Genomic DNA, 15,142 nt, shown 5'->3' with positions numbered 1-15,142 from the left:
TTGTTGTTTTGCATTTCCTTTGTGGAACCTTTTGGTGCTATTTTGGATTTTGTTGTTTTGTTCTCTGGTGGCTGTGATATCAGCGAGACAAGTCTTGGAGTTTCAGGCTCACTCTTGTAGAGAGCATTTCCTTAAGATTCATTTGTAGTAGTCTGCAAACATCAACATTACCTAATACAGTCAAACCTCAGTTTATGAGCGCACTGGTTTGCGAATGTTTTGCAAGATTTGTAAAATCGGCACCTCGGAAACCGAGCTTGACTCGATTTACGAGTGCCCCCCCCCCCCTGCGATCTGGCATCCCCCCTGCTCGTGTCGCTCCCCCCCCCCTGCTGCGATCTGACCTTCTAGTTCTCACTCTCTCCGAGAATCTCGGAGAGAGCGAGAACTAGAAGGCCTTGAGCATGCACAGATGCTCAAGGCCTAGCACAAGGAAGAGAGCAGATCTTCGGGCACCGGCATGTCCTGTGCGTTGGTGCTGGTGCCAGATGGGGGTAAGACAATGTGTTTGGGTGGATGGGTGAGTGGGGTTGCCAGATCGCGGCCGGGGGGATGCCGGATCGCAGGGGGAGGGGGTAAGCTACAGCAGCGCCGGTGGTCACAGGAAAGGGTGGGGAGGTAGAACGAATCAAGCAAGTTTCCCTTACATCCTATGGGGAAACTCACTTTGATATACGAGTAACTTGGTATACAAGCATGCTTCTGGAACAAATTATGCTCGTAAAGCAAGGTTCCACTGTACTTGGAAACACTCTACTATCTTTCCGATTTTAAAAAATCAGAAAGTGAGCAATTCAGAATACTCCAATTACAGAACCATTGCAAACTTACCATTTCTAGCTAAACTAACAGAAAAAATTATATTTAATCAACTACAGTATAATCATGTTATAACGGACTTTAAGGGACCTGGAAAAACAGTCCGTTATATCCGGAGGTGCATTTTTTTTTTTTTTTTTAACTTTATTTAGGTCAACTGAAACAACATACACTCAATGAACAACAGTCACTGCAAACATCAATACTGCAACAAAACTCAGCAAAACATTGGTATGGCCCAAAATGATTGCAAAACCAGAACACTAAAAGATGGTCTACTCTAAAGCATTATATCGCACTGTCCTGAAAACAAAAATAATCTCTCATTTTCTTCTGGGCTACATTTCTTTCATATGTGTTAGTGATGTATGCATCAAGTTTTCCAACGCAATACATCAGTACGTCTGCTTCAACAGCTTCATTAGCGTTATGTTCATTGTAACGCTGCAGCAGTGTCAACGCCATGCTTGCTTCACGTGTAGATGGTGGATGGAGCCTCCTCACTGGATTCGTCACCAGTTTGTGCACTATCGACACTGCCAGGCTTTGCCTTGACTTCTGCTAAAATTTCCTGATCAGATAACACAGCAGATGTCTGCACCTACTCATCAATGGCAAGAAATTCTTCCGCAGACATACCTGTAGTCTGGTCCAAGAAATGTAATTCCATCAGCTGTTCAAAAATGTTATCACCGTCATGAGCAGACAATGTTGGTGATGGGGGTGTCTCTGAAAGAACTTCTCCTGTCTCTGCAGAAATGTCAGAAACAACATTTTTTACAACACCCGCCTTCCTGAAACAATTGTTGATTGTTGTCGCTGTGATTTCGTTCTCCCAGACTGACCGAGCCCATCGCAGACACTGCAGTATGTCAATGGCAAAGTTGTCCATGTCGCTGTTCTCAATGGCTATGATAAGTTTATGCATAAGTCTTTCTGTACAGAACTTTGAAGTTCTATATGATGCCCATATTACATGGCTGAAGTTGACTCGTACAGCTTGGTGGCAAGAACTCCAGCTGTATTGCTTTAAGCTGTTCAGCTACAGCCAGGTTATGTGCGCTGCAGTTATCAACGATCATCAGAATGCGGCGCTTTTCCTTCACAAATTTTCTGTCAAGATCTGTTAACCATTCACTGAACAGACTGGCTGTCATCCATGCTTTACTATTGCTTTTGTACACAACTGGCAGCGACTTTGCACCTTTGAAACAGCGTGGCTTGGCAGACTTTCCAATAGCTAGTAGCAGTAGCTTTTCAGATCCATCCATATTAGCAGCAAACAATAATGTGAGGCACTCCTTACTTCTCTTGCCACCATGGCAGCTGTCTCCTTTGAATTGTGCGATCTGGCAACAACTTAAAAAATGACACTGTCTCGTCAGCGTTGAAAACGTTGCGTTCGTCATATTGATCCAGCAGCCTTTGTAGTTTGGTCTGTAGCCAGTCTGCAGCAAGTTCTTGTGGTACAGACTCTGATTCACCACTTAGGACATGAAAGATAACAGCTCTGCGCTTCTTGAACCTATCCAGCTATCCATCACTACATTTAAAGTCATTGTGACCAAGTTGAACAGAAAGACTGACTGCTTTCGCTTTTAGAATTGGACCGGAGACTGGCGCACCAAGTGAGTGTGCTTGCTTCAACCAAAGAAAAAGCGCATCTTCAACATCATCATAGGTGGATTTGCGCAATTTCTTACTGCAAACTGCAAAGAAGTCTTGTACTTCTCACAGCTACTCCAGATGTCACAGACTGTAGATTTGCTTATACCATAGTCACATACAATATCCACTTGTGTTTTCTTTTTAGTTTCAATTAAAAGAACGATTTTGCATTTTACATCTAATGTTATAGAAGGACGCTTCGTAGCAGACTTCTCAGCCATTTTGACTACAGTATCACAGGTACGCCACGTGCCAAGTAGGCGGAGCCTGCATGTCCGTTATAGCCAAATGAAATTACAGCTAAAAGTGGCTCTCGGGACCAAAATAGTTGTCCAGTATATCTGAAAGATATGCGAGTCCGCTATATCCGATGATTTTCTGTATGTTTAATATGGCGCTCGGCCAGCATCAGTGGACCTCATCCGCCTTATGCGAGGTTCTGTTATAAGCGAGTCTGATATAACGGGATTATACTGTATCTCATTTTGTCACTAAAACAAAAATTCTCCATCCAAATCAAACAGGATTCCATCAGCACCATTCTACCAACACTCTTTGTTAGGCTTAACAACTTATATATAATATTTCCTAGATCAACATAAATAGTTATTCTGATCTCACTAGATCTTGCAGCCACCTTTGATACTATTGACCATCATCTCCTGCTCAAAAGACTAGCCTCAATCAGCATCACCGAGAAAGTTTTGGATTGGTTTCATTCCTACTTCACTGATTGTTCTTCCACAGTTATTTTTAATAACACCTCTTCCAACGCCTACCAAATAACTCTGGAATTCCTCAAGGTTCCATACTTTCTCCATTGCTGTTTAATATCTATATAGCTTCTTTATTAACATTGTGTCAATCAATTGGATTTATAGCTTATGCATACACAGATGACTTCCAAATCATACATCCTGTCTATCCATCTAATAGCAATGACCTCTCTGCTATAAATTTGAAACTTGACCACATTAATGATTGGTTGAAAACAAATATGTTGTCTCTTAGTATTCCTAAAACCAATAGTCTCTTTTTTCCGTGGAAAGATAACATTCAAATTACATCTCCAATATGTATTAATAATATTCCAATCAAATCAGTCGACATGGTCAAAATCTTAGGTGTAATTATAGACATCCGACTCAATTTTTGTTCACAAATAGGTACTATGGTAAGAAGCTGCTTTTACAGACTCAGAACGATCAGATCTCTAGCAGAAATCTTGGAACCACCATCAATAAATATTTTAATTCATTCACTTATCTCAAAATTAAATTATTGTAACTCTTTATATAAGGGAATCTGTCAGAAAGACATTAGGCGCCTTCAGTTAATACAAAATAATGCCATCAAAGTGATTACAACACTGGAAAATATGAACACGTTACCCCTCTTTTAAAAAAAAAAGCCCATTGGCTTCCAGTCCAACATAGGATAACTTATAAGATTGCCCTCTTAATATTCAAAACCTTCAAAACCCTCAACTTTCCTCGACAAAAATCTTATACCTTATGAATCTAATAGATCCTTAAGATCCTCTGGACAACATCTGCTCTGGGTTCCTTCTCTAAAAATAATAAATACCCTTAGATCAACAATATTCTCACCTACACTTTGGAATGCATTACCTATTCATCTTCGGGCAGAGCAAAATTTAGCCTTTCTGCCAAAGTATACATATTGAGATCTTTAAGTCTATCCCCATACACCTTATGACAAAGATTACGCACCATTAGAGTAGCCTTCCTCTAGACCAGCAGTCTCAAACTCAAACCCTTTGCAGGGCCACATTATGAATTTGTAGGTACTTAAGAGGGCCAAAGAAAAAATAGTTAATGTCTTAAGAAATGACAACTTTGCATGGGGTAAAACTCATTATAGTTTATAAATCTTTCCTTAATTGCTTCTGATAATTTCAGCTATACACAGCTGAAAGCAGTGCAACATGCAGAAAGTGAAGTTTAGGTAGTTTTTCACTTTCTGCAGGAACACCTCCCACCCACACCCGAAGATCGCCAGCAAGAGGGTTAACCCCCATCCCCGATGTTCGCCAGCAGGAGGGTGTCCAAATCCCTCCTGCCGGAACACCCCCCGCGCAAAGATCCCCCACCTCGGCTAAAACCCCACATGCGTGGATCCCCCACCTCAACTAACACCCTCCTCTCTGCGCCCCCCCCCCCCCACTAACCTTAAATGTTGGACGGATGGACGGATCTTCCTACCGGCCGGCAGGCCTGCCCCTTCCCAGTCCATTGTGGGATGCGACAGGGAGGGTCCTAAGGCTTGATTGACCCAGGCGCCTAAGGCCACTCCTATGGGCGGGGCCTTAGGCACATCTTAGTTGGTTCATGTGCCTAAGGCCCCGCCCAATCAGGCCTTAGGCCTCTCGCCGGTGCATCCCACAATGCACCGGGAAGGGGCAGGCCCACCTCATTTTGACGGAGGCGGGACAGATGGATGGACAGTAGGAAGATCCAGCCGGCCAACATTTAAAGTTAGTGGGGGAGAGTTAGCCGAGGTGGGAGGTCCGCACATGGGGGAGTAGCCGAGGTGGGTCTGCACATGGGGGTTGTTCCAGCAGGAAGGATTGGGCACCCACCTGCCGGCGATCAGTGGGGGGATTGTTCCAGCAGGAGGGATTGGGCACCCTCCTGCCGGTGATCTTTGGGAGGGGGTGGGAGGTGATCCGGTAGGAAGGATTGGGCATCCCTCCTGCCGCATTTGTTCAGGGGGACAGACTGGTGGCCACTATACTTATCACGGCAGGGAGATCCCTTGTAGGGATAATAAGTTACTGAAAGTTAAAATACCTTAGGAGTATTTCCTATAGGGGATTGGCCATGATAGAAGCTAATAAAAGAGAGGCTGGGATAAATATTTACCTATTAGTGACTACAAAATGGTATATGGTAACATGATGGAAGAAAGTGGATCTATGGACTGGAGGAGAGTTATTGCAAGAGAATCAAGGTTTTAATTCTATATTTTATTTAAGAAAATCAAGGAATTGTTTGAAGGGGAAGTTTAATTTTGGAACTGAGAGATCAACAGATTGATTTTGAACCCTAGTGTGAAACAGCTGTTAAAAATTAATAGAAAAGTTTAAAAGTACAAAATGCTGAGAGCTAAAGTTCACTTCCTCTGCTGAGGCTGTTTGTGACATTGAGTAGATCTCTATTTCCTTTTGCTCTGAGTACTCAGATTGTAAATTGGGGGAGAGGAGGTAAGGCAGGCTTCAATTTTCAAATTACCATATTTTTCACTACATAAGACGTACTTTTTTTCCACCCAAAAGTGGGTGGAAATCTCGGTGCGTCTTATGAAGCGAAGGTGAAAAATTTGAATCCCCTACATGGCTTCAACACCCCCCCCGCGCGCACCAGCTTTTTAAACACTTCCCACTGCTCCCCCCCCATACAATTGCAATCCCCCGTGGCCGCACCACCTTTTTAAACACTGTTTCATCGACCTCCCCCCCAGTACATTTGCAACCCCACCTCGCCGCAGCCGCACTGCCTTTCAGCCACACACCTTTTTAAAATAACCCCCCACCGTCGTCTTCACCACCACACCTTTTTCAAGCCTGGTGGTCCAGCGTATATCCCTCCCTCCACGGCTCTGCATTATTTTCCAGCAGTAGATGCACAAGTCAAGAGTGCGGCGGTCAGGCCCAAGCTTTACACGCTCCCTCTGGAGCCCATGCCGCTTTCTGTATGGCTGGCGACAGTTCTCGCGGGACTCGCGAGAACTGCTGGCAGCTATTCAGAAAGCGGGGCCAGGCAGGAACACGGAAAGCTCGCACCTGACCGGGCTCCTGACTCGCATGCCTGCTGCTGGAAAATAATGCAAAGCCAGGGAGGGAGGGAAGAATTAAAAAAGGTACTGTTTGGGGGTGTTTTTTGTGTTTGTTTGTTTTTTTTTTTTTTTACAGGTACAAAGGGGGGGGTATGATAAAGGTACAAAAGGGGGGTATGATTAAAGGTACAAAAAGGGGGTATGATTAAAAAGGTACAAGTGGGGGTATGATTAAAGGTGCGAGGGATGATTAAAGAAGGTACTGGGGGTACATGGGGGGGTGATTTAAGGTACTGGAGGGGTATATGAGGGATATGGGGCCTGCCTGCCTGCCACTAGGCCTGCCTGCTCTGTGCCCTGTCCGTGCCTGCCCTGTCCTGGCCTACCACTAGACCACCAGAGGGTGCAGAGCTGGCAAGGAGTGTGGAGTTGGGTGCAGAGCCTGGCAGGGAGAATTTGGTTCAGAATGTTTTTTTCTTGTTTTCCTCCTCTAAATATGGGGTGCGTCTTATGGTCAGGTGCGTCTTATGGAGCAAAAAATACGGTATTATGTTGAAATAATCTACAAAGTTGAACTTGAAATATATCATACTTCTATCCTTGTATTGGCATCCTCAGATAGTAGGGAAGAGTGAAAGGAAATGAAGTAAGGAAATGTTACCCATTATCTCTCTCTTCCCTCTTCTCTGTCTTTAAATTACCTATTTATAATATAATGTGATTTTATACAGAAAAATATATATACAGTATGTGCAATCATTAGCATGCATTTGGTTTGTTAAGGTGCCTTAAAAATTTCTGTGTGCACAAAATCTGTAAAGTACAAAACTAAAAGATAACAATTGACCCCTGTTAATGACTGATGATCTTTTGTTTCTTTGGCTTTTGCAGACTGTGAAGATTTGTTTATGATGCCAAAGATTGTGAATGTAACATCACTGGCCACAGAAGCTGGGTTGAATTCGGACCTGAGCAGAAAAGAGTCTGCTTCCATAATTGTAGATAGCAATAGTAAGGTCTCGAACAAACCTCCAATAAGAACAACGAAAGACTGTGAGAATTCTGCCAAAATAGAAGGTAGAAATGGCCAGCTTGCACCAAGTATAGCTTCCACACAAATCCTTTTTGAGGATAAAGAACTTGCATTTTCAGAAATGCTGAAAATCACTGACATGGATGATTCTGCAGAAACTGGCATCTCAGAAAAGATTGGCATAGGAGAAATCAGTGAAAGCCAAAATCAGACTAAAGAGACTGATGGGGGAACCGAACAACTAAAAATGAAAGATTCTCCATTCCGGAAGCTGAAAGACTCCAGAATAGAGAGAGAACTGAGAAAAGTGGCTTCTGCAATGGAAGAAGCTGCTTTGGATCCCAGTGACTTAATGGGTAGCATTGAGGATCATGATGACACAGATGAAACCCTCACTTCACTTCTGAATGAGATTGCATTCCTTAACCAACAGCTAAATAATGAGAATTCCAATTTGTCAGTAAGCCCAGATTTCTCTCGAGGAGACTCAGAACTTCACAGGGGAATATCCAGTGAATCAGATGCAGGAGATGCTTCTTTCCAGTTTGGTAATTTTAAGTCATTTTCTGATGTGAGAGAAAGTAGTGGCTCTATAAGCCCCCTCTTGCTCCACCTAGAAGATGATGAGCTACATGACCCTGAGAAGCATTTGGAGCAACCTTCATCTCAACCTAGTATCTTGAAATTAGTTATGGGTTCTGAAAAAGACATTGCTCTACTCAGTGATGGAAAGAAAAAGACAAAAGATTTCTTAGAATCTGACAAGTTGCCCTCTACTCCTATCCTACAGATAAAGTCTAGCCAGGAAACCAGTAGCACAGATTCTTTGTGGCGGCCTATGCCAAAATTGGCACCCCTAGGATTAAAAGCAGCACAGTTACCAGCAGATCAAGAGGGACAAAGTACTAAAGTGATGCCTTCTCTTGCCCCTGTGGTTTTAAAACTGGGATCAGTGGGAATTAAATCTGCTGAAAAAGAAGAAGAGGGTTCCAGGGTAATGCCTTTACTGTCTCCTGTTGCTACAACATTAAACAGTTCTGGTATGTTGCCATCGAGTCCTTCAGACAAATGACCTCAAAGATCTCTTCATATAGGAGTGGCTTCATTTGGGGCATTGTCTCCAAATGGGTTCATTTTGCACATACCATGACAGTAAAGAACTTCAAGTGTTTGGTGCGGAATTGTTGCAATGGCTCACTTTTCTTGCTAGGTCTGCAGAAGAACCAAACACTCAACTCTGTTTTTTGTCTCAAGAAGGAAGAGAGGTCACATCTGGACAAACTAGTACATTAGTACAGTGGAACTAAGGGGTCCTTTTATCAAGCTGCAGTAGGGGTTTAACGCGCATTAAACCGCCTACCGCGCTAGCCGCTAACGCCTGCATTGAGCAGGTGTTAGTTTTTTAGCCGGCCGTGGGTGTTAGCGCGTGATGAAATGTCCGACGCACTAACCTCGCTAGCATGGCTTGATAAAAGGACCCCTAAATGTCTGAGACCTGTGTCCTTTAAAATGTTTACTAAGAGTTATTCATAAATATAGATACATCAGTTTGGTGAATTTCAGACCAACACAGAAAGCCGGATTTATATGATGTAATAGCGCAGAAGTAGTAATAGTTGTAAAATAGGTCCATTAGTGAAAGCCTTTCGCCATAATCCAAAAGTCTGGCTTCTCGAGGATCTATGAACTCAAGCCACTGGGCATTACGTACTGAACAAACTATCACTGCAGCTACCGAAATGTTTGCATCCTATTTTATGGCATCACTAAAAGAGGCATAGAAAAAAGTTGGAAAATCTTATGGTCTTATTATACTAACATTGTAGTTTGGAGGGATGAACAGCAATGCGCTGTTTGTTTTATTTTGCAGTAACAGAATAACCCACCCTCTGCCTTTCCTATAGTAATTTTTGCCTTTATAGCCGAATTGGCTTTTAAAAATATAAAAGATGTTTTCCTGTATAGTGAGAGGTAAATTAAGGTCTTTTGTAGATCTAAGTTCAGGTCAGTTGGTTTCATGCAATATACACACATTTCAGGGGGGAGGGGGATTCTGTTTCAGGTCTCTTCTTTCTACTAATCATGATATTGAATTTCTAAATAGGAAGCGTTATCCAATAAGTACATGTGATGGCTATTGGGTAACAGTAAAATGGTTGTAAGTGTAGGCATATACCTCATATTAACAGACACCATGTATTTTTCAAACAGTTCATTGTCCCGGCAAAAAATAAGAAACTCATTAATGAGGAACTAACTAAAGCAGTATTTAGAATTCAAGATGTATTTTTATATTACTCTCATTACAGGTTTCATGAGTTGTACATATGCTTTTCCCAGTAATTGTTAAACTAAAAATGCCCTGCAGACTATAGATATTTATATTTTTGCAAATTTTTTGTACACAGATTTTGCTTTTGTAGTTTCTCTGAGTATTGGATTTTCCACTTCTGAGGAAGAGGATTTTGATAAATGTAAATTTTTCCTCTCTAATTTGTACAGATGAATTGTGATGTGTTAGATTGGCTTATGTTTTCCTATCAGGTGAGAGTACTATGAAACTGGTAGAAGTCTTACAGAAGTGCCTGTGGCATTTTTTTGCCTTTTCTGGAATCATGGTGCGTAACAATATTATCTTAAGCCCATATTATTACACAGACCCAGCCACTTTCAAGCACATTTGAATAAAAATTCATTATTCTAATACCTTTAATATATTTTATTATTCTTGTTTCCATTTATAATTAGGTTTGCATCATTTCCCCAATTCTGTTCAAATGTATCACAATAAGAACTGAAAGGTATAACTATGTCTGTTCACATTGCAGGGGATATTTGGTACCCTGAAAATACTTCTATCTTGTTACCCATCCCACTCTCCTTTCCTTTTTCTCTGTCCTCCACAGAATCCAGTTGGTTATGTTGATAGATCAGTCTTTCCTCTAAAGTACCGGGCTGCCTATGGGAGTAATCTTATTGTTAAAACCTATAAACAGTCCCAAAGTGCATGCATTTTCATATTACAATGATGGAAGTTTGAGCTATATTGTAGATACATATACGCTATATTGTAGATACGTATTTACAGACAATACTGTTTTGTTTCAAATTATTGATCAGCGTGTGTCAAGGTTCAACAGAAGAAGAAAATCTTGAGAGTAAATTCAAGTTGGTCAACCTTCTATTCCCATATGAATGAGCAGCTTCCGAGACAAGATCACATAACAGTACACTGTAATTTATCCAGTACACACTAGTCTGTAGTAGTATGTCCTTATTCTGTTAGACTAGACTGATTGGCTATGTCCCCCTGTCAGCAAGTAGAGGCAGAGATTTGAAGATTCTTATTCTTTTATCGGTATAACAAGTGGTGCAGCCAGGAATATTCCTAGTATGTCTCTGCCTAGTACCTACAGCAGATGGCATAGGTTGACTGATGCAGCAGAATTTTTTCTGAACAAGCTTTTCACTCCAGGGTGCAGTCTGTACCTTGTAGTCCTTGAGGTTAAGCATTGGCCTAGGCATTCTTCCCCAGCACTGGTACCAACCTTCCTCTGGTTGAGCATGGAGGTCTCTCCCTGCAAGGCTCCAAATACCACAGAAACCGTAAGGGACTTTGTCAGGCAGGGGTGAGTAGTAGTCCTCTCTGGTCACCCTGATTCATTCCTCTCCCTTTCCAGACTTCAAAAAGAAAAATAGTTGAGGCAAGGTGTGCTTTTTTGTCTTTCCTTTTTCTGTTTCTTTTTTTTTTTTTGGAAAGGGAAAGCTTCCTGACTGCTTTCAAATTATTTTCTCCTCAGCAGGGGTTCTTTGTTGGCTGCTGACGTAGCATTCATGCCAGGAGGAAGACGCTGCAAGGTACTGGCATTTTTGCACCTGCTGGAGAGTAGCCTATGGATGGGGATCCCATTCTTGTAAGATCTCTGCAAACTTTCTAGCATAGCATTTATTCATGCCTTCTCCTAGATGATGGTGTTATTGGAGTTGAAGTTGCCAGACAGAGTTCTCCAGTTCACTAAACTCATGGTCAGGGTCTCTCCCTTTCCACAGGAGGATCTCAGTAGGTTTCTCCGTCTCCCTAAAGTCATCACCATAAAAACGTATCTCAGTAGAGGGTAGCTTAGCCCATAAGGATAATCATTGCAAAATGAAGTTTTTTCTCAAGCAAGCATTTAATACTTGTACTGTTGAGGTACAGGCTTTTTCTGTCTGTGGCGGTTATGTGGCTAGGACTTTTCTGCAATGGAAGAAACAATTGCTTACCTCACAGAGGTGACTAGATTGGAGTCAAGGCAGCCTTAATTGGCAGATGTTCTTTACAACTTTCTTCTTAGTGGCAGCTTTGGTAGTGGCACGTGGACAGCTATGGCAGTGTGATTGGTTAACATCTCAATTGAATAAGGTGGCATTTCAAGGTCACTTGTTCAGTGAGGATTTAGAAAAGATTAAGAACCTGGGCAAGGCTCACCCACAATGCCATCCCAAGGATTAGACCAAGTCCCGATCTGTGCTGGCCTTTCAGGCCAAATCTAAGGATTGTGCTCAGTATCAGCAGAATAGGAAAGTCTTCCCTGCCTTAGCATCATCAAGTCAGAAGCATTGCCCTTTCAAGTGACTTAGAGGTCAAGACCAGGACCCTCCACCGTGGCTATTCCAAAGGAATACAGTGAGGATTTGTGGGTCTCTGAGGTGGTTTGGGTGGAGATTGTCTCACCTTGTTCCACCAGGATTAGGCCCTCATCATCTCAGACCAGTGAGTTCTGGAAGTAGTCCATCTGGGCTTTGCCTTGTTTTCTAATGCCATTTTGATTTCTCTATATAATTTTCTCCTCAAGGCATTAGGAGCAGTGGATCCTTTTCCAAGCCAAAACATAGGCAAATGCTACTGTTCCATTTATTTCCTGGCCTATTCTGGATTTGAAAAGAATCAGTCTCACTTTGGGTTTTCCACTTAATAAAAACCTTATGATCAGAGCTTGCAGCAGTCAAACCAGGAGAGTTCCTGATTTCTCTAGACCTCTTGGAGGCCCACTTTCACATTGCCATCAGAACCAAGTACAAAAAATTTATCTGATTCTGTGTTCTTGGATTAGTACTTATAGTTTTGGAAAATTCCTTTTGGGTTGGTGATGGTTCTAAAAACATTTCCAAGGTCATGATGACCCACTTGCAGTAACATGTTGTTCATGTCCACTTGTGATTGGACAGTTGATGGATCTGAGCTGATTGCAAGTTGGAGTAGAGATTGATGGGACCTCAGTTGGTCCAGCAGCTTGAGCATTTGAGCTGGGTAGTGAATTATGCCAAAGGTCAGCTAATACCCTCTCAGGTTAGAGTACCTCAGAGTTCCTTTTGATACCAAGCATGACATGGTGTTCCTAACTCTTCAGGGCCCCAGCTGTGGGACTATATGCAGCTCCTAGGCTCCATGGCAATAATGCTTGAAAATAGTACCCTGGGCGAGAGCTCACTTAAGATCTCTTCAGTGGGCTCTGTTATGCTAGTATCCCAAACCCAGCAATTTGAGGTTTGGTTCCTGACCAGCTAGAGCTTGAAGTTACTTCTCCTCAAGGGGATTCCCTGAACCTCCTCTCCCCTTCCTGACTGGTTGGTACTTAACATGGACACACATTTGGTAGGCTGGGGTGCCCATTGTCTGGATCATGTGGTACAGGACGAGGAGTGTAGTGGTGGCTCAGGAGTTAAATTGGATTTGTTCCTGTTCCCAAATGCCAGCTGGCTGCAATCTCGGTGGCTCGCATAGAAGGAGTAAATCGTGTTCAAGCAAATTTTCTCAGCATGAATTCTAGATCCAGGGAAGTGGGAGTTGAATCCTCAGCCTTTCATATCTTGGTAGATCACTGGGGCAATCCTCTTTTCTGATGCTTAGACCAGAGGGGAGGCGAATCTTTATTGTCTTCTGCCCAGTGAGATAAAGCTTTGATTCACCCCATCAGTCTGGACTGGTCTAGCAGGATGGTAAAAGGAGAAATTTACCCTTACATGAAAATTTACTTTCTTTGAGTCCTGCTAGCAGCTTTGGACAATCCAGGACCCACCTGGGAAGATAGTGAAATCTGGTCATTCTTAGCTTCAGGCTGCCCTTTCCTGTTTATTATATATAGTTTTCTTTTATGATCTAGGTATGCATAGGGTTCCCAGATGGATAGTGTTATATATATGCTCCTTTATTTAATTCTTACCTTTTGATATTTGCATACTGGGAATATTCCTGGCTATACCACCTGCTATATAGATTATATCATTGAAATCTTCAAGTCTGCCTCCATCGACTGATAGGGGGCCCTATCAAGTCTGGATTGGTCTAGCAGAATTCAAGGAAAATAAATTATCACGTAAAGGTAAATTTTCTCCTTATTTCTCCATGCTTTTATGGTAATGCTCAGACTAAGGGTAAAGAAGTGTAAGCTGCATACACAGTAGTTTATATGTATTCAGTTTGCTGCTTAGGATTTGGTTAGTCTGTGAGCATTTTTCTCAACATGTAGACTGCCAGTTTTATCTACATCTGTGCAAAACAGGAACTTCAGCAAAAACTTCTGAGCCATTTTGCAGAGGTGTGTGCATTATACATATAAAAATATTGATTGATTTTAAAAGGGAGGAAAATAATAGTACTGTTTGAAATAGGTAAATAATGAAAACTCTTTTTATTTGTCTTTTTAATAAAACAGCTGTGAACAGTCATCTGTTATCTCTTTGAAATATTTATAAATAGTTTCCTTTTCATATGCATTTCTCAGTGCTTTATAGTAAGGAACCAGACTAATTTTATACCTTGAGTTAATGTTCAGCCCCTGAAATTCCGAGTAGTGGCTTATTCTCCACTCATGCAATGTCCTCGCAGCTTTGTATTTCACAAATTGTATCACATGCTGCTTGGGTTCAGAACAAACATTTGAAAATGATTTGGTTTGTAGTACCATGATTTTTGTTTTCCAAGATAATAAGAGAAGAAAGTCTGACTTCTCTTTATCAGGAAATTAGTTAAGTACCTTCCAGAAGAGTGCCTCATTAGTCTACTATAATATGTTACTGTAAATATACTGGCTTGATAAAAAAAATAATGAAATGTAAAAAGTTTTTTAATGAAAATCTTTTTTTCCTTCATATATGGTGTCTGCATTTTTTTAAAATCTAATGATACAAAGCTGTTTACTCAACTGTTTGTGTCAGAGGGATCAAATGTAATTATAAATAAACCAATCAAGATTGAACAGTCTTAGTAGTTTTATTCAGGGCTTGTAATATAGGTAACTGAATAGTATCATAAGCCTACATGTTGATTTGTTATTGGAGATGTATCTTATATGAAGATAGATAGTTCATCTGAGTCACATAACTGGATCATGTTAACGTGCTCAACACCAAATTGGCCAAAATTTTTCAGAGCCTCTGGAAGGGCAGAAGTTTTTCACAGCTCAAAGTAATTTTGTGCTCTAGCAACCCATAATTTACCCAGTACCTTTTTGCCCACAGAGGTCATTGGATTGATGTTTCTGACTTTGAAGAAAATTTTCTTCTTTTAGATATAAATATAAAATTAATACATTGCAGAATGTAAGTTCATCAGGATTACAAACCACCAATGGGAATTCAAATTTTAAATACAGTGAGTTTAAAAATGTACAGAAGTTCCCTTTTTCTCACTGAGTTCTGAATTAGAAGTCAACATTAAAGAAACAAATCTTGGAGTCCTGGGTAGTTCATTGAAATTTTAAGCCTAAAGTGCCTCAGCAGCTAAGAAAGCAAATAGAATGTTACGGACTCTTAGAGGACATCTTAGTAATAAGCACTAATATC

At 41.4% G+C, this 15,142-nt stretch overlaps 1 protein-coding gene across 7 annotated transcripts in view; it reads left to right on the top strand.

Moving 5' to 3' along the window:
* Positions 1–14,560, top strand: part of MGA (MAX dimerization protein MGA) — a 479,481-nt gene extending 464,921 nt beyond the window's left edge. For all 7 annotated transcript variants that reach the window (XM_033951892.1, XM_033951893.1, XM_033951894.1 and 4 more), the window contains one exon: positions 7,177–14,560. In XM_033951892.1, coding sequence (XP_033807783.1) covers positions 7,177–8,390 — 1,214 coding nt within the window. In that variant the 3' untranslated portion in view covers positions 8,391–14,560. The remainder of the gene's footprint in view (positions 1–7,176) is intronic.
* The last annotated feature ends 582 nt before the right edge of the window (positions 14,561–15,142 follow it).

This window comes from Geotrypetes seraphini, chromosome 7 (assembly GCF_902459505.1).
Source record: "Geotrypetes seraphini chromosome 7, aGeoSer1.1, whole genome shotgun sequence".
Classification (NCBI taxonomy): Eukaryota; Metazoa; Chordata; class Amphibia; order Gymnophiona; family Dermophiidae; genus Geotrypetes; species Geotrypetes seraphini.
Note: the sequence above shows the minus strand (reverse complement) of the source record. Positions and strands in the feature narration are given on the sequence as shown.